The following is an 18,353-nucleotide window of genomic DNA, read 5'->3' on the forward strand; positions in this document are numbered from 1 at the left end:
AAACCCCTTCCTTTTTATAATATCCACCCTTACTGTGGCACTACAGAAGTCTAATATGCGACACACTACTGATGATAAATGACTAAAATTAATGCATAAAAAATAATGCATTTGACATTTGTCGCGTGACCGGTTATACGTCAAGCATATTATTAAACGTTTAATCAGACGCCATTGACACACTTTTTTTTTTTTTTTTTTTTCTCTTTACAGAAACTGTTTGACAATATATGAATACTATAATCACTGTGCTGTATTTAAATGTCACTCACATGCAAAATTTGATCTTTTGATTTGTATAATGCATATTACATAAGCAAAAGTTGTTGTATAAAAATCCGCTACCAAATCGTTATACGTAGCAGCTCTGTATGGCGCCACTGCCGTGTATGGAGCAGGGGATAGTATCCAAAGCACTGGGGCGGTACCTATAGCGGTTTTAGTGCTTCAGTAAAATATGTACTGAATATCTAGTGTACAAGACAGTGTAAGAGAAGTGCTGTGCTAGAATATATTTGAAACATACAAAATATACGATAACACAAATAATTTTAATTTAAAAAACTGAGCACCGTCTGTCCCTCCCCAATCCAGCTTGTGTTATCCAGAAGCATACCTTTAAATTCTCCATTCTCCATCTCGACAGTAAAGCATTATATAGCGCAAGCTTTATTGAAAGAAATGTCTCAAAAACCCCTCTGGTGTTTGGGATTTTTTTGTTAAATGCCCCCAAAAAAAGTTGAATGCAAACTGTGCAAGCGACTCGTATCATGGAGTTATAACCAATCTCCTGGGTCACTTGACAAGCGTAAATTCATATTATTATTCTTATTAGTATTCATATTTTTAATGGTAGTAAAATGTGACTGATGACCTGCTTGGAATGGTGACTGTTAAATAAAGCTTTGTTTTGCCTACGTCCGCTGCAGTTGTGCAATGCAAGCTTACTGTATATATCGCAAACATCTTGAAATTACGTGTAAATAAACAACATTTATTTTTATTTAAATTATAAAAACAGTTCTATATAATGTATTTTTAAACTACATGTGAATATTTTATTCCATTTATATGGATTACTCGTAAAATAATAGGATTTTCAATCAACTATAAACAAGTAGCAATGGTGACATCACCAGTAGATTATGCAAATAAGTACTATTGAAGTTTCAAAACTTCCTTCGGTAATGTGTTCCAAACCATCGAAGGTCAAAATGTACACTTGGTTGCAGCAGCCCTAAAAAAAAAGTAAATTTTTTTTTTTTACTTTTTTTTTATTTCGTGAATAAACTAAACATTTAACTTGAACTGCTATTTGGCATACTTTGTTTTGTAGTTAATTCACTGGGTAATGTAAGGCCTATACAAGGTATTCTTTACTCCTGGGATATTTTTGCACTTTAACGTGTTACATATTGTAACGTCTTGCTGTAAAATAAAGGCATAGAGAGAGAGAGAGAGAGATTTAAAACTTTAAACAGTGTTTTTTTTTTTTATTTGCTTCAGGATTGCTTATTTTAATTATTATTTTTTTTGCTTCAAAGACTTAATGAGAAAACTTCACATTTTATTTGTGTCAGATTACATCCCATATGTATGCTGTGTGTGTTGCTAACTACAGAATTATGCTTCAGGAGACTTGGCCACGAATGATGGTTTACCACAAAAAGGGTTTTACTCTGCATTTTAAGAGAATGTGGCACTTTAATTCTACATAACCTTATTTGATTATTTTCTTTCATGTAGTTCATCTCTGGTTTCAGAATATGTAAGCTGATGTTGCCGCCTTAGAGTTATGTATGAACAAAGGTTGACATTTTGCGGTTTGCTTCAGGTCAAAAGAACTACTGTAAAGTCTTTATGATCTTATAACAAGCTGGACAAATTTGCATTTAAAACAGATTTGTTAATTGTATTTTAGGATTTCTAGTGTTGGTACCTGTCCACCCATAAAATATGCAATGTTGTTCAGTGTGCTTTTAGTTTAGATGAGCACAGATGTATTTTTATTTCATTAAAAGAAAAACAACCCCCAAACATTGTACAGTAATATGGCCTTTGATTCTCACGTTGCTAAAGGGAAATATGTTAAGCATGTGCTAAGCAGTCTGTTGGCATCACTGATATCCTTAGGGCTAGCACCCTCAAACAAGAGGGTCAAGAGGTTCTGCTACGTGACTTGTAAGCAGACAAAATGTAATAGTGGTGCCAAGCCAGGACAAAGGCCCTGTTGTAACCATTTGATCTATAAGAAACCAGACAACATTGATGGTACGTACTTTAAAAGCGAGATAAGACAGCATGGTTCTGAATGATATGCAGGTTTAGAAGTTAATGACACACAGAGATGACTAGCTTTCTAACAAAAGAGAAATGCAGTACTTAAAAACAAGGCGCGTGACTGGAGGGTTGAAGTAAGCAAGAGGGGGGTCATCAGAAGGTACAGAAGTCAAAAGAAAGGAGGAGACTTAAATTAATCCTGATTTAATAGCCCGTGTTAAGCAAATTGTGACAATTTAGGAAAGAGCAAAGTCTGTAAATTCCTCCCATTTTGCATCAGGATCTACTTGATGACTACAGCAGATGGGCCAGCTGTCACAACAACATGCTTTATTAAAAATGGAGCGGTCTGAGATGGTCAAACCAGATAGGGCAATGAATGGTCACCCAAACATTTTCCAGCCTGTGCTGTATTGCTTAGAAATGAGCATTACTCTGGTGAGATGATTTAAAAAAATAAATTAAAAAAAAAAAGTACATGGCTTTCCACAAAGTCAAGATCATTATGCACCATGAAGAGTTGTCCTAGATAATGCACTTAAGGTTTTTACAACCAGACTGCCAATATTTTAATAGTGGGTATACAGTTTGAACTGAGACCATTCCATGGATAAGCAGTGGCTTCTATTAATGTAATAAATTGCATCTCCTTGTCATGGAAATGCCTGAAATCTGAAAGTCTTTCAGCTTCCTTCAGCAGGCACCAGCATGATGGTCAGCAATAATACATTTAAAACAATAATAAATAGAGCTGTACAGTTGATACTAGTCCAATACAAATATATTGATTTTTTTTTTTTTTTTAATGCACTTCATGCCAAGGATTTACGGTTCAAGAATCTGTGCTTCTGACTGAGGTTCACCAAATCGTTGTGAAGCTGAGGTTTCAGTAACTGTTACTCTGAACAACTTGAATGAAACAAACCACTGTTTGAGAGAACAGACTGTGAAGTGACACAGGTTTAAAATGGAAATTGAAGTTTCCCTGCTTTGAAATGGGGGTGGCGGGGTAAGACCTCTAAATAAATGTTTACCTCCATTTGGTTTTCTTTTGTGATGTACACCATGAAGTCTCTTGGGGCTGTCCTTGTGTTTGTGTAGTAAATGTACTCTCAGCTGTCCCTCTCCTCATGTTGAAACACCTGTGAAGAAAGCCTAAAATAAATGCAGTATTTTGGGAGGGCAATAATTGAAGTTCTAATTGATGGCAGTTATTGTTTAATGAAATAAATTCTTTTGCAGTGCATTGCAACTGTGCGTTTTTTGGAATTTGAAATTGATATGCTTTTAATGTTTAGGATTGTCGTGCCTTATTTCAATATCTAAATAACTAGAGCTTAAGAAAAAACACTTTAGGGTCAGCTTTTGTACTGAAATTGTAGGGTGAACCAGCAGCTACTGTGATTTAAGTGGTTGTGTTTAACATTCACTATAAAATGTCTCTGACAGCAAATGTAGAGACATTCTGCGTGTAGTGTCACAGTGAGGTAGGCAATGTTTCTTTTTTCAGTAGTGATTTATATTTTAAAAAGTGTGTGTGCGTGACTGCATTTGCATTATCTGTCAGCGCCTTGCATGACTGCAAGCTAAACTAGTTGAAAATGAGGACATAAATGGCAAATTTGCTAGAAAGGTTGTATTTTTGTTTTTGGAAACTGGTTGTACTTTTAAAATTACAGGAGCATTTGTGAATGTATGTTGGTAGATGACAGAGCCACACAGTTCATCCCACAACTGGAACATTCTTTGGCAGAGATGTTAACCAGTTTGTCACAATTTAAGAAGTACACAATGTTTTCTTTGTTGTTTGTGTGCCACCTCTTAAGAGAAGGTGCAATATTTGCAAAGTGCCACAGATTTAACTGGGTCACCCAAATGATTAAGAATCCAACTAGATTTTCTCGAGTCTGTATTTAATTGTGAAGGCTGGGTTACAATTAGGAGATTATATGCATCTTTGTAGTTTTTTTGAAAAATGATTACTACAGTTCAGTAGACAAGTTTTATTCATGTGTGTCATTTTTAGTACACCAGGTTTAGGCCAGAGTGTGGTTCAATATTCTCTGCTGGTCTCTTATTAGTGCTATAAAAAAATGACACCAGACAAGGTATCCCAGTGGATAACAGCACATTCTTAATTAATCTTTGGGAAAGCTCTCATTTAATCGTTTTAAAATTCATTATGAGAGGTTGAGCATGCTTGTAACATTTTCTTTCCTGTGCCATCTGTTGTTCTTTGTATAGGTAGCAAGCCATTGTGACTTCAGCTGGTTATTTTTTTTTTTTTTGTGAATGGCGGACCATTCAAAAGACACAACAGAAGCAACAAGATCACAAAGAAAACATTGATACATAGTCTAGGTTCTCTTCACACTGCACCATTTCTTGACTTTTTTTTTTTTTTTTTTACACTACATAATTTTAATAAAAAATATTTCTTTATGCTGCAGTTTCTATAGAACCATTTTTAAATTTAAACTTTTTATTGAGTTTTTATGATAAGTTGTTAAAATTAAATAAAATATGATGGGGAAAATTGAACTAGAAACAAGTAAATAGATGTGCAAACATTAAATCTTTCCCCACACCCCCACCCTTTTACTATGACTGAATGATAGGATTGTCATGCATTGAACCCAATTGTTAGGGGCACAGCTGGAGCTGGTGAAAACATATATGCCTGGGGCAGTCACTTTACAGGGAATTTAGATAAGGGTGTGAGTACCACATGTGGTCTCCAAATTACCTTCCACCAAGAAATCAATCTGAGAGGGTGGGGTCACATCCAGGATCTGTTTGACGCAGACGTTATTTTTTAATGTTCAGGCTGTATTTTGCTTTCTGGGCAACAACATTAAAAAGGTAGTAAATAATGATGCTTGGTGCCAGAAACCACTGTGGCTTTTAGTTGGCAAACAACTTTTCATTCTGTTATTGAAGACACAGTTTGCTGTGGATCTTTAGGTTTAAGGCAAAATACATCTGTTTTCCTGGTGTTTTGTGTGTTGTGTGGTGTTTTCTTTAATCCAGCTCTGTGGCAGACTTTGAGGTCAGAAAGCAAGAGTAGCTAGGAGGAATGTGGAAATTACAAGATAATATTTACAGCTCACTTTGAAGGTTGATTGCTCTGCCATTTGGAAAAAGTTATCTGGAGCCCGTTCTTTTAAAAGCCCATGTTTTTCTTGGTGTACTCTTTTACTGCGTATATTTATTTATGCTGCTTGAATATAATTTAGGATTCATAAAAACGCCCATGAAAACCTAAAAACTACTGCGTACTGCTGGAACTTTATTTATATAGTGCCATAAGGGAAGAATTAATGGAGGGATGTTATCGTAGTCTTTCCTTTTATGTTTTAATTTCAACGAACACACAAGGCACAGTCAATCAGAATAATGGATTAAAAGGAAAGGAGGGGCCTTGGATGGAATCTGCCTATCGGTGGCTTGCTTTGTTAACAAGCATGTGCTGCGGCAAGAACTGCCAAGTCACTCTCATTCGATTGCCTATGCATTTAAAGGCCATAGTCTAAAGGTGCACTAGAGGCACACTCTTTCACTATTGTTATCAACAGTCAATGTTTCTAGCTGCCTGTCCCAGGTATTAAATTACCTGACCTGGGTCTCTTTGTACTACCCGGGTTTTGATTTATTAATTTGAGAATTTAAAGGGCAGCAGTGTGGAGTAGTGGTTAGGGCTCTGGACTCTTGACCGGAGGGTTGTGGGTTCAATCCCCAGTGGGGGACACTGCTGTTGTACCCTTGAGCACTTTACCTAGATTGCTCCAGTAAAAACCCAACTGTATAAATGGGTAATTGTATGTAAAAATAATGTGAAATAATGTATAATGTGATATCTGTATAATGTGAAATAATGTATAATGTGATATCTTGTAACAATTGTAAGTCGCCCTGGATAAGGGCATCTGCTAAGAAATAAATAATAATAATAATAATAATAATAATAATAATAATAATAAAGAAAATATGACAGTACAGTTGTAAGTGTGGGTCTCTGGCCGGTGTAATAAAGACAACATTAAAACAAGCTTTTGCATTAAGCTTAAATCGGAAACAAAACAACATAACAGGGCTCTACACTATGACTAATTTGGTCACATATGCAACAAAAAATTTGCTTGTGCAAATGTAAATTTTAATTTAAGCGCACGTGTGCCACTAGAAATTCCTAAAGGTTGACTATTAAAAATAAAGGTGTGTGTGTTTTTTTTTTATTTTTAGCTGACAGTATAAAACATTAAAAATACACAGATCTAAACTCTCATAGCTCAATCGTAGTGTACTCTGGGAATGTAGTTTATTGGTGTTTATTAAATGTGTGGGAATCGCACATTTTCCAAGTTGCTCCCGCATATATGCAACTTTCAGTGTGGAAAAATCTTGCAGAGATATTTGACATCAAGCTACTATATTTTTCACCCAATTTTGAATGCCTGAAACGCTACAACAGTCTCTAAGGAAGTGGTTGTCAGTGACATAAGCACTATGAGCTGCATTTTGAGTCGTTCTGGTTAAAATAAATAAATAAATAAAAGTAGTGCTATTTTAAGTGCCGCAAGACTTTATTCTCTCGTATGTGATTCTCGGCCACTATCATTAAGGATTATAGAAACTCAGTACACTGCAGTAAGTAAACAGACGTAAAAAGACAATATTAAGTCTATCTAGGTGTTTTGCAAGCAGTGACTTTTGCTTTTAACTCTAAATTCATTTTGGGGCACCAGCTAACCGAAGGATACGCACATATTAATCAGGCACCATAAAAGCCACCTACCTGGCTTGTTTAAAAGAACAGACTTGGGGCTTTCCAAAGACGTTTTCAGTGTTTGTATGCGGTTCTCCTAGCCAGAACTATGATCGCCTGAAGTTAAGCCTATCATCATGTGACAGAGTTCACAGCTTAGGTTTCGTTTTGAGTCTATTGTCATTGTAGCAGCTAGACTGAAAGGGGTGGTATCGTTGAAAAGCTTAGAAGTTCAGCAGTGAACAAACATGATTATTTTGGTAAAACCTATTTTTATTTTTTTTGTTTTTGTTTTTACATGTGTTCTCATCTCTACCACATATAGTAAGCCTGATCCTGTTACATAATATTAAAAGAAATTTTGCGGCCTTTCATTTGCTATGTTACATGCATGCAGTACAAACTATCCAGTAGTTAAACATAAATAAATGGAAACAGTGAAAAACAGGCGGAAATAGGGCTGAGTGTAAAGAGTTTAAAAAAAAAAAAATGGAACGCTGGTTAAAAAGTAAAGCACCTTTTTCTTCTGCTGCAGGAAAAACTTCACATCAGGCAATGGAGAGTGCTCTGTCTTACAGTGATGAACAGCTGTTAGGTCTCCTGAAAGCAGCTTATTTTAAAGCAACACCAGTGTGAATGATGATGCAGTTATAATATATATAAAAAAAATGTTATATGCAAAAGTACCTTTTCTTTTGCCATCCCCCCTAAAATTTTGGAATCCCCCCCCCCCCCCCCATTGGCTGCAGCTTAGGGGGGAAATCCCTCCAGCACACAAAATGAAATTCAAGCCCTGAGAGTGCCAGACTGTTTGTTGTTTTTGGTCTGGCCCAGGCCGGGAATAATTGTCCCAATAGACAGTGGATTCGAGTCCCTGCAAATTGTGTGTGTCGCCTTCCTTCATTTTCCATGGTACGCTACAATATTAATTTGTCTTGTGGGCATTGTAAATCATTTCGGGAACAAAAATGCCAATATTTGTTACAAGGCAAAACACAAATAACACTGACTCCTAATTATGGACCCCGACAACCGCATAATAACGGGGTAGCACTGTATTCTGAAAAGCTATTCTGTATTCTACATTTTTATTAGCTGTAATTTTCTTCCAGCTCATGATACAATCAGAGAGTCGCCTATCACATCGGGCACGCCTGTCACCACTGGTGTGAAAAGTAGTGTCGCAGCAAAAGTACAATTTTTTCGCAGGACAAATCGCATCACGTCCGGCATGTGGACACTTTTACAATGGTGCGCAGCTATATTCAAGAATGATATTATTATTAATGAAATATTTGGGACTGCTAATGCACTGGCTGCAAAGCTCTAGAGTCTGGACATTTATGAAAGTAATAAAAGGTAGGAGCAGTTAGATTTATATATTTTTATTTTTACTGAAAGTACAACTTTTATGTCTGTCTATGTGAGCAATAAAATGAAACTTTATGAAAGTTAAGTTATAAAGCTGTAATGATTCCACAGAGAGGCATTGCATTTTTATTAATATATCATAAAGAGGCTGTGATTACAAAGGGTTATTTGTGAAGGCCAATAAAATGCTTTGACATGTAGCAACAAAGTTTTACAGATTAGGTTTTCCTCATTAAATGCTAATGCCCTTACAGTGCCCTTCCTGTTGTGAATGAGAGCGGTAGGCTGATTCATAGTGATGCTAGATAAGGTTGGTATGTGCAGACTGGCCTTGCTTGCTTCCGGGGAGATTGATAGTACCAAAGTATCCGCCCAGCCAAAGTTCTCTTTATATTCAGAGCTCAAGCCAGAAGTGTGACTTCTTTTAAGTGCCCTCAAAACACATGACTCAAAATGGACTTTGCTTTAGAACTGTTGCCTGAGCAACCAGACTAGGAATGTTTAAAGTTTATCGTGGGGTGCGAAATGCAAAGCACACTTTCCACAGTTAAAATGTGTTGTTTTCCCAGACCATTAAATCCTTTTACTTGCAGGGTTACTGCCTTACTTGTTGGAATGCTGCTGTGTTTCTTTGGTCGTTAGTTTAAATATTAACTTTCTGCAAGTCACCGGTCTGAAGACCAAGGCTGAAAAATGTAGGCGCAGGGAAATGTTGTTACTTTTGGAGCATTACACATTTTTCAACTTAAAGCGCATTTCTAAAAGAAGGAATTATTGATAGATTCTTGTAAACTCCTTTTTTAAAATTTGTCGTTTACCATTTTATATATTTTTAAAGTGAAAAAAGTGGCTGCTGGCCTTTATAAATTAATAATAAATAAATAAAATAATAATAATGATGTGCATTTGAAGAGATTTTTGGAATCAAGTTTGAGCCGGGTATCTTTGGAACTGGGTATTCAGTTCCGGTTCCCAAACTATTTAAATAATAAACACGTCCGTCTGTCAGTGTGTGTGAGCAGAAGTGGGGAGGGTGTCATTTTATATACATATAAATAAGCACTGGTCCTACAGTTCTACATCAACATAAGAAAGACCACAACAATCAGAGAGCAAAGTCAAACTAAACTAATCCCAGCCACGATCAGTCAGTAGTCCAAAACAAGGACAACAAAATGCAAATATATAGTCTAGTTAGTTATCAAATGTAATTTTTGACAAATGTAAAGTATTTGATCATTTTAATAATCGGTTTAATAAAAACATAATTGTACTCACTGGAACCGGATCCTTGATATTTTCTACCCGGTTTGTTGGTTCCAAAGCAGGAACCAGGTACCTGGTATCAAAGGAACCGGTTCGCACATCGCTAAATGCTAGTGCGAAATCCCAAAGGATAGGTGCTTTTGAATAATAGCACAACATTAAAACTGAGATTTTGACATGTGTAACAGCCTAGCTGACAGACATACACTGAAGCTGTTAAAATAACATTCAGCTGGATGACAATAGGAGCTGTCTGGGCATGTCTCAAAAGATTTCTTGTACTGGAAGTAATGGGCTAAACTCTGCACCAGTTCCATCAGGCATGTTTTATTTGTGTCGCCCTGTTCACAAGGGGTGAATCAGAGTACTCAAAAACTTGATTACTCAAAAAATGTACATTTATGGTAAATGTTTGTTTTCTTTAGCAGAAATTGATTCTATTAATTTAAAATCAGTTGGAAGAATGCTGGCAGTCACTTAAGGGGCAGGTATGTCTTTTGAGGAAGGAGAAGCATGTTAACAAAAAAAGAATCATGAGTGGAGAGAGAAGAATGCCATTACACCCACCCCCTCTATTCAACTGGTTTTGCTGCCTTTTACTACTTTAAAAATAAATAAATAAATAAAATAACCAGGCATTAAGATTTTAGATTTTGTATTATCCCAAAATGTTATAGCTTCCTAATCTGACGAACCCACTAAATGCCTTGTATGACGCAGTGAAACTTGTTGAAACATGCTTGAACAGCTCGCCACCCACACTCTGCAAGTGATGGTTGGCAGTGAAAACCCACCTTATCATCTTCCTGTTGCAAGTTGATAAAAATGATTTAGTGGAATAAAATGAGCCAATGCAAACAACTGCTGTTAGATGTAGTTCAAATGACTGTTCAGGGGTGTGGAATTCATACTGCCCGACACCCGGGACAACAAGGTTTGTTGGAGGGACAGCAAGTTTTATTGCTATACTTTGCCCGTTGGACAAATGCTTTTGTATTTCAATAAGTTAGTTCTGTTGCTAGAAAAATCCTCCGGGTAGAGTTCTAGAGAGTCACACAAGTTTCGGAAAACTGTGAATTGCAGAAGTCTAGCACACACACACAAACGTTTAAAAATGGGTACCTCTAAACCTCAGACAAACTATATACTTGCCCTGGGTAAGGGCGTCTGCTAAGAAATAAGTAATAATAATAATAATAATATAGATATCCCTTTAATCCACAAACCCTCAGTCACACACACAGCAACAAACACACACACACATAAAAGCCAAGAACTGACAGAATATAGCAAAAAAGAATCCATGTTTGTTTTTCGCATCTTATGAATCGGACGCTTTTTAAATAAGTTACAAGTTTACGTAGTGTAATGTTACTAATTTTTATAAAAACTCTGAGTCTGAGTAATTGCAGTACCTTTGCGCCGTGTTTGCAAAATGACGCATTTACCATAGATATTATGATAAACATTATAGATTTAAATGTATAGAAATTATGCATTTTATTTATTTATTTATTTATTTATTTATTTATTTATTTATTTATTTATTTTTTTAGGCCGAGGTGTGGAAAAACACTAGCCTAGTGGTTAACCTGTTGTAGAAAGACAGGTCCGATTTACTGATATCAATATACAGAAAAAAAAATATCATTTTAATTTAATTGATGTCCTAGTTATCATTCGGAAGCCTAGTGAAGAGAAATATTTTGCATTCCGTTTTATAGGGCATGGTATTCTGGCATTTCATCTGACAATATATTTCTAGGCCAAACAGGGCTTCCATAGATATAAAAATATAACTCCGGGGGGCTCTAATTGACACAATATGTATCCTTCTCTCCCGCAAAGCATTTTATACTGTGCCCTATTCTTTTTTGTGTGTGTTTTGTGAGAGATGGGGAGAAGGCAGTTAGAGTAAGGACAAGTAGATTATTCTAGCATGTTGTCCCTTGGACAAACATTTTTTTTAAAAAATTGCACACCCTTGCAGTTTATGTAGCATTTCCTAAATACATTTCATCCTGTAAATTTCATACAATACTGCATTTACTTCATGGTAGAGTGAGATTTTTCAATATGGATTAACCTGTGTTAACATCCTCAGACCTTATCATTTCTTGTGGAAGAATAATATGAACCATACAAAATAATCTGAGAGGAGAAAAGCTTTTGTTCGCGGAAATAAAATAGTATCCTTAAAACGATGTCTAGTGTATGCACTACCCTATAGATTAACCAGTGGTAACCTACTTAAAATTGTAATTTATTTTAGACGTGGTTTATGTACTAGAGTTCTCTGTGGTTGACAAGTGAGAGAATTAAAATAATAATAAAAAAATAATAATAATTTAGGAACTCAGTTTTCAGACTGCCAGTAGCATTGGAATTTGAGCTATTTTGCTTATTGGAAAAAAGTTGATGAGAAAGTTTATGTAAGCAGGAGGCCAGGAGAGGTTGTGGAATGCAGAGACTACTGACAGAAGTTAACGGCACTAGTTCAAAGTCGTCTGGCTGTTTTACAAAGTTAAGAGGCATGTCTGGGTTTAAATGTATAGCAGTGTGCAACTTTATGGTTTGATGTCTAAGAATATTTTTTTACCTAAACTGTGGTGTAATAATTTCCAAACTGAATTTTAATGAGTGGCTCTCTACTTTTGTACTGTTTAATTGTATGTTGAATTTACAATGTTTACGTGCAATGGTGTAATCTATTTAATTTATTTGTTTCATAGATTGCTACAGACTAAATACCTATTGACCCACATTCCAAGTAGTCTCACAGCAGTATGAAAAGCGAATATAGAGGACACTGGATATTACAAAACATAGCCCTCTTTTGACTGTCTTTGATTTATAATTTGTTTTAATTGCCAAATTTAATATACATTCAATATGCAATATCTTAAATGGAAGTATATGCCATTGTGCTGTTATATATATTTCAGTTACAGGTTATAACATTATTTTTTTTAGCTTGGTTGTTACTCTGTTGACAGGCACTCTTTTAAAGAAGAGCAACTATTTGTTCATGGAAACTTGCTGTGTTAATTATATGCCTTCGGTACACTGTGTCTTTTTGGGGATCTCAACACCAACTGAGTTTGCTTAATTTGGTTCCTTTTTAAATGAATCTGTTTTTGAAGAAAGACATCTCTCTGAGAAAATAAATGCAGCAATGATGAGGATTGTTTTGTTTGTTTATACACTCCAAAAAAAAAAACATTTTAATGGCTTATATTAATATAAAAAAGACCCCTTCTCCCTTTAAGGGTCTCTGGCAAGTCTTCTTGCAAAATTGAGAAGACTTTGCAACAGCTGTGATGTCTTATTTAATTGTAGGATCTAGTTGTGCTTTTATATACCTTATTTTCATAGAAACAATCATTTAACTGCCCTGTGTTGTGCTGTGTAATACAACTGTATCCATAACACTTTTTTGTGGGCTTAAGTTTTAACCACTATAACATGTGTTTGAGCCATAGTATAGCAACTCAAATATTAAACAATATGTATTAAAGTAGTAATGCAAGATTATTAGGTTTGCTAATGTTGTAATACCGTTAAAACATGATTTTTTTTTTTCTTTTTGCAGGTATCATAAGAACAGAAGAGCTTTTGGATCATGAGACTACTTCCAACTATTGGCTGACAGTTTATGCCTCAGATCAAGGGGTTGTTCCTCTCTTTTCTTTCATTGAGGTTTACATAGAGGTTCAGGATGTTAATGATAATGCCCCACAGACATCAGAGCCTGTCTATTACCCAGAAGTTATGGAGAACTCCCCTAAGGATACGCCTGTCATCCAGATTGAAGCTTATGACCCAGACACAAGATCCAGTGACAAACTAACCTATAAGATTACAAGTGGAAACCCGCAGGGATTTTTTAATATAAATCCCAAAACTGGTAAGCTCTCTATATTACTATTTTTTTAAAATATATTTTTAGCATACATACATTTTTAATGGCTTTTGACATTTTGCTAGAATAATGCAGTGCACTTATCTCTGATTGTAAGTTCCTACAGAATAAATGCATATTTTGTCAACTGTAATAGATTTTACTAAAAAAACCTTCCATAAAGACTACATGTTTAGCATTTTACAGCATGAACAAAATGTTATTATTTTTTTTTTTCCTATTTAATGGTTTACTGGAACGTACAAGTATTTATTATGACATGCCTTTCACTGTTTGTTGAAGGATAAGAAACCCTGTAATCTTTGAGTGGAACTTGAACTTTACAGTATGAGTTTCTTTATGTATCATGCACATGAATTATGCATGACACACTTGTATATGGAGAACCTCTTCCAATTATGATTTACATTTAGTAGGGATTCACTGAATATCAAAATCAGAACTGGCTATTTGTACATATGTTGGGCACAGTACTAGGAGATATTTGTATATGTCCCTTAGTGATTTCAGATAATCATAATTAATATAGTCTAATATAGTTGTCCACAAACTTTAGAGGATTCAAGTAACATAATTCTAACTTTTTTATTGTCTGTTGTGGATTAAGTTGATTTAAGGTGTGTCCTCGATTTTCAGAGGCTTTGCATAGCGCAATAAAAATGATACTTTCGTGCTGCCCTGTTTTTCTTAATGATATTTCCTGCTCAGGTGATTCAAACCACACACAGGGAACTCACAGTATTTAGATTAGGCTGAAGCCAAAAAGGGAGGCATTTCTTTTAACATAGCTATCTCTGTTTTGCAGAAGAAAGGTCTTGTTCCTTTTCTAGAAACGATTTCATTTTAGAAGTAGAGGTTTCTTGTTACTTAATTGTGTGTTTTTTATTCTTTTTTGGGGTCTGTGACCGGGTAGCGTTGGCATTGAGACTCGAACACCAGAATGCTGCAGTTTAAGCGCTCACGCGCATTTATTTACAATTCACAAAACAAACCATCCAGCACTGCACTGTACCTTCACCATCTAAACTAACACCCGTGATCACCCTTTTTATACACCTGTGGCTAGAGCCTATTTAATCATTTATCCAATGTACGGCTCCAGTCACATTCCCACATGTTTTTACAGGAAGGAATTTAACCCCCTTCCTGCTACCCAATATACCCCACACCTGTGCACCGGCAGGACTTTCACACTGCCACATATAATATTCTGTTGGCAGTACATTTCTAAATCCGAATTTTGTGAACTGACAGCTTTTTTAGTTTACAGTGAACCATATAAACTAGGGTGTGAAATTTCCAGTTGGGAGGAATAAAATACATTAACTACAAAAAGGTAGGCAAGCCTATAGTAAAGATACATCACGTCAAGTGCCAACATTTGCCACCATGAAAATGCAGTTATTTGTAAAATAAATAAATAAATAAAATATTAAATTATTATTCTCTAACTAACTAGAAGGCAATAACAACATACGCTTATAATCAACCAGAAAAAAAAAAAAAAAAAGCACTCGGGACAATTAATTGCATGTAACCTCCTTAATAACTTACTCCTGTAGAAAGTGTATTTTCACCTCAAGAATAATTGAGCATGGAACATCAAGGTTAGAAACTAACAATATTGTGCTACTAGTCCAAAGGACTAGTACCTTTTGAAACTTGCTAGTCCTTATGGGAAGTGCCTAAGTTGGAATCAACAGCAACAGCTGGGGTCCCTAAAAATAGGCTTAGATTTTATCTTGCTAAAAAATACACTGTTTTTTTTTTGTTGTTTTTTTTTAACAAAGCACCTTCATAAATGCTCATACAGCTCAATCAATCCCTGTTTGCACCTCGTTACTGAGTGACTACTGTCTGTACTGTGTGCTGAGAAACTGACAGGGTGACAGAGGAAAAAAATTCTCTCATCTGTGTTACCATCTGACCATGAAGCTTCGCCTGAAATTGACACCGATGACACAAATAAAATGTTTATTTTATTGTACATTACATGTGTTGCTATTTACAAAAATGCTGTCTGGCTATGAATTACTGTCTAAAATAATGAATGTACTCGCGTACACATGTAGTCTTCACTAAAGTCCCAATTAAAGACGGTACGTTTCACTGTAGCCCTCGGGATGAAATTGTTAGCTAGGTGGCTATTTATTTTAAAAAAGAAAACCACTTCAGCAAGTACAGTAGAATCTGCTACAACTGACGGACGCTGTATCAACTAGGTTTAGATACTAATGAGAGCATTACAAATACAAAAGAAAAACGAGGGAAATGCAGATCTTTAAGAAAGCTGAAAAATTGATTTTAATATTTTTAAATGCTGCAATAACAGAATTGGGTTGGCATTGCAGGAGAGATGAAGGGAGGTTTCAGTTCCGAGTGTCTGTTTTCTAAGTGTTTTCTTATTCGCCACTGCTACACCCCATTAGAAAATCTGTTTTAAGTACTCTCCAAGAAGACTACTGAGACACAGACATCAACTAGTCCTCATCAGATTTAATTTGCCTCGGGCGAGCGTGAGTTTCTAACCCTGAACATACATATTTTAAAGTCCCCTGACTTGCAATAAAAGACAATTCACTCTGTAATATTTATGTTCTGTTACCAAATAACTGCTGCTAAACCTACCCAATCCCAACAGAAACAACAGGTAGCTGTTCTGAGGCGGCTTCCTGTAACTAATTCCTTTGGCTTTAAGAAGATTGTGTAAGGCTTGTGTATTAATTGTTGATACACAACAACTCAGTTCAAACTACTTTATTGGTGGAACACACATTATTATGAGGTGTGCAGAGCAAAAGCGATAGCGCAGCTGTTTAATTTTTCTTATTACAATGTAACAGGGGTGTTCTGCTACGGTGTTGGTATCTGCTGAGAGACACAGATGGTTTGATGTTGAAACGCCACTCAGGTGTCCTGGTTTTATTATCACACAGACAGTTGCAGTGATATGTGGCCGCCACTAGGGTACCTGCAATGGTAGCACTAGTGCGGAAGGATATATACAAACAGTGTACATGATACAAAAATACAAAACCAAAACACAGTAGGGGAAAAGCAGCTAATAAAACAAAAGGTGGCCAAGCTCAGGCCGGGTGCTGCTCCCACTAAAAGGGAGGTCCTACACCAGGAACCTTCTCCTTGTACAATCTAAATTTACCTTGGTGGGATTAAAATTCCCCTAAATGAATCCCGGCCTAAAACGCTATAGAACCCCGGTATACATGCGGTCGTTCTTGGTTCACTCACCCTGGTTCAGACACACAGTCGTGAGGCTTTCAGCTTCTAAACAAAGCACAGAACAAAGGACTGGCTTTCCAACCCCTCAATTAGTCAATTAACACCTGGCCACTTGCTGCACATTAAGTTTCAATTTGTCACGTAGGGAAGTCTAACCTCCCAGCCCTGCCAAATTTAGCACACACTTATTTTTACAAACATTTTTAAACTGCACCCAAGTTGTCATCACCCCCCCAATCAAATTGCACCCTGAATAGGACCAAACATGGTAGTGTTTTAAGTATGTATAACAAGTCATTTTGCTGCTGGGCACCGTTCCCAAAAAAATACCATACAACTGTTGATACCTTATGCCCCTAGTCGTACCCTGAGATCAGCAAATGCTGGTCTTCTGGTTGCTCCGAGAAGTCTGCTGAAATCAGGAGGGGCGAAGGCCTTCAGTAGTTCTGCTCCCTGCCTTTGGATCTTTATTCCAAATTATACCAGGAATGCTGACGCCGTTAACATTTATTATTATTATTATTATTATTATTATTATTATTATTATTATTATTATTTCTTTAGCAGATGCCCTTATCCAGGGCGACTTACACGATATCACATTATTTTTACATACAATTACATTTTTATTTTTTTTTTTATTTATTTTATTATTTGTTATTATTTTTTAAATCAACTTTAAATCAGTTAGCTTATTTTTGAGCTGGACTGCTAGGCCGTTGGCTTCCTTTTTATTTTATTGTAAAGAACCCTGGGATGCTTACATGAAAAGCGCTGTATAAAAATAAGTTGTATTGTATAAATGCATATTTACAGTGCATATTTACAGCTGGTAGCATACAATGCTTACTAAATAAAGCAAGACATCTAACTCTGTTTGACATCTCTCTCATGCTTCAATCACCATTTAGGTTTGTGTGATGCTGGGTTTTATGTTTACCTATTTTTAATGTACTCTCCTGGGATTTTCCTTTTCGGTTCATGACATGATAGTAGGTGTGATGTTGATACCAATTTCCAAGTTGTGATTTTTTTTTACACGTATCACCAAAGAAAGTCTTTCTTATTTTCAGTTTTAATAAGATGTTTCATCATCATTTGGAAAATGTATGGAATATCCAAATAAAAGAATAATACAAATTAACACAATGTTCATGTATAATTTGAAGTAAATTGCCTGAATCTTGCAACTTGCAATATCCTCTCCATAGTAAATATATACTGGGGGAAATTTGTCCACAATTAAGTACTGGCCCAATGACTTTTCAAATGCGAGTTAGGCTACAAACCTTTGATGTAAATATTTTTAAATGGCCGCTCTAGTCACTGATACTGCAAGGATTATTGCTCACATTGTCAAACAGGTAACACAGCAACAACGATCCATAATGTGGTACGAAACAGAAAAGCCAGAGCATGTGTGTTTTTTTTTTATATTAAGTGATTTAGAGGACAGATCAGTGATTTAGAGGACAGATCTCAAACCCCAGTGCACTACAGCAGTTATTT

General features: G+C 35.8%; 1 protein-coding gene across 8 annotated transcripts in view; it reads left to right on the forward strand.

Moving 5' to 3' along the window:
• Nucleotides 1-18,353, forward strand: part of LOC117408454 (protocadherin Fat 1) — a 77,220-nt gene that overhangs the window by 9,509 nt on the left and 49,358 nt on the right. For all 8 annotated transcript variants that reach the window (XR_009308379.1, XM_034013450.3, XM_034013449.3 and 5 more), the window contains exon 3: nucleotides 13,275-13,589. Coding sequence is in view for 7 of the 8 variants with exons in the window: in XM_034013450.3 (XP_033869341.3) it covers nucleotides 13,275-13,589 (315 nt within the window). In the remaining variant the exon portion in view is untranslated. The remainder of the gene's footprint in view (nucleotides 1-13,274; nucleotides 13,590-18,353) is intronic.

This window comes from Acipenser ruthenus, chromosome 2 (genome assembly GCF_902713425.1).
Source record: "Acipenser ruthenus chromosome 2, fAciRut3.2 maternal haplotype, whole genome shotgun sequence".
Classification (NCBI taxonomy): domain Eukaryota; kingdom Metazoa; phylum Chordata; class Actinopteri; order Acipenseriformes; family Acipenseridae; genus Acipenser; species Acipenser ruthenus.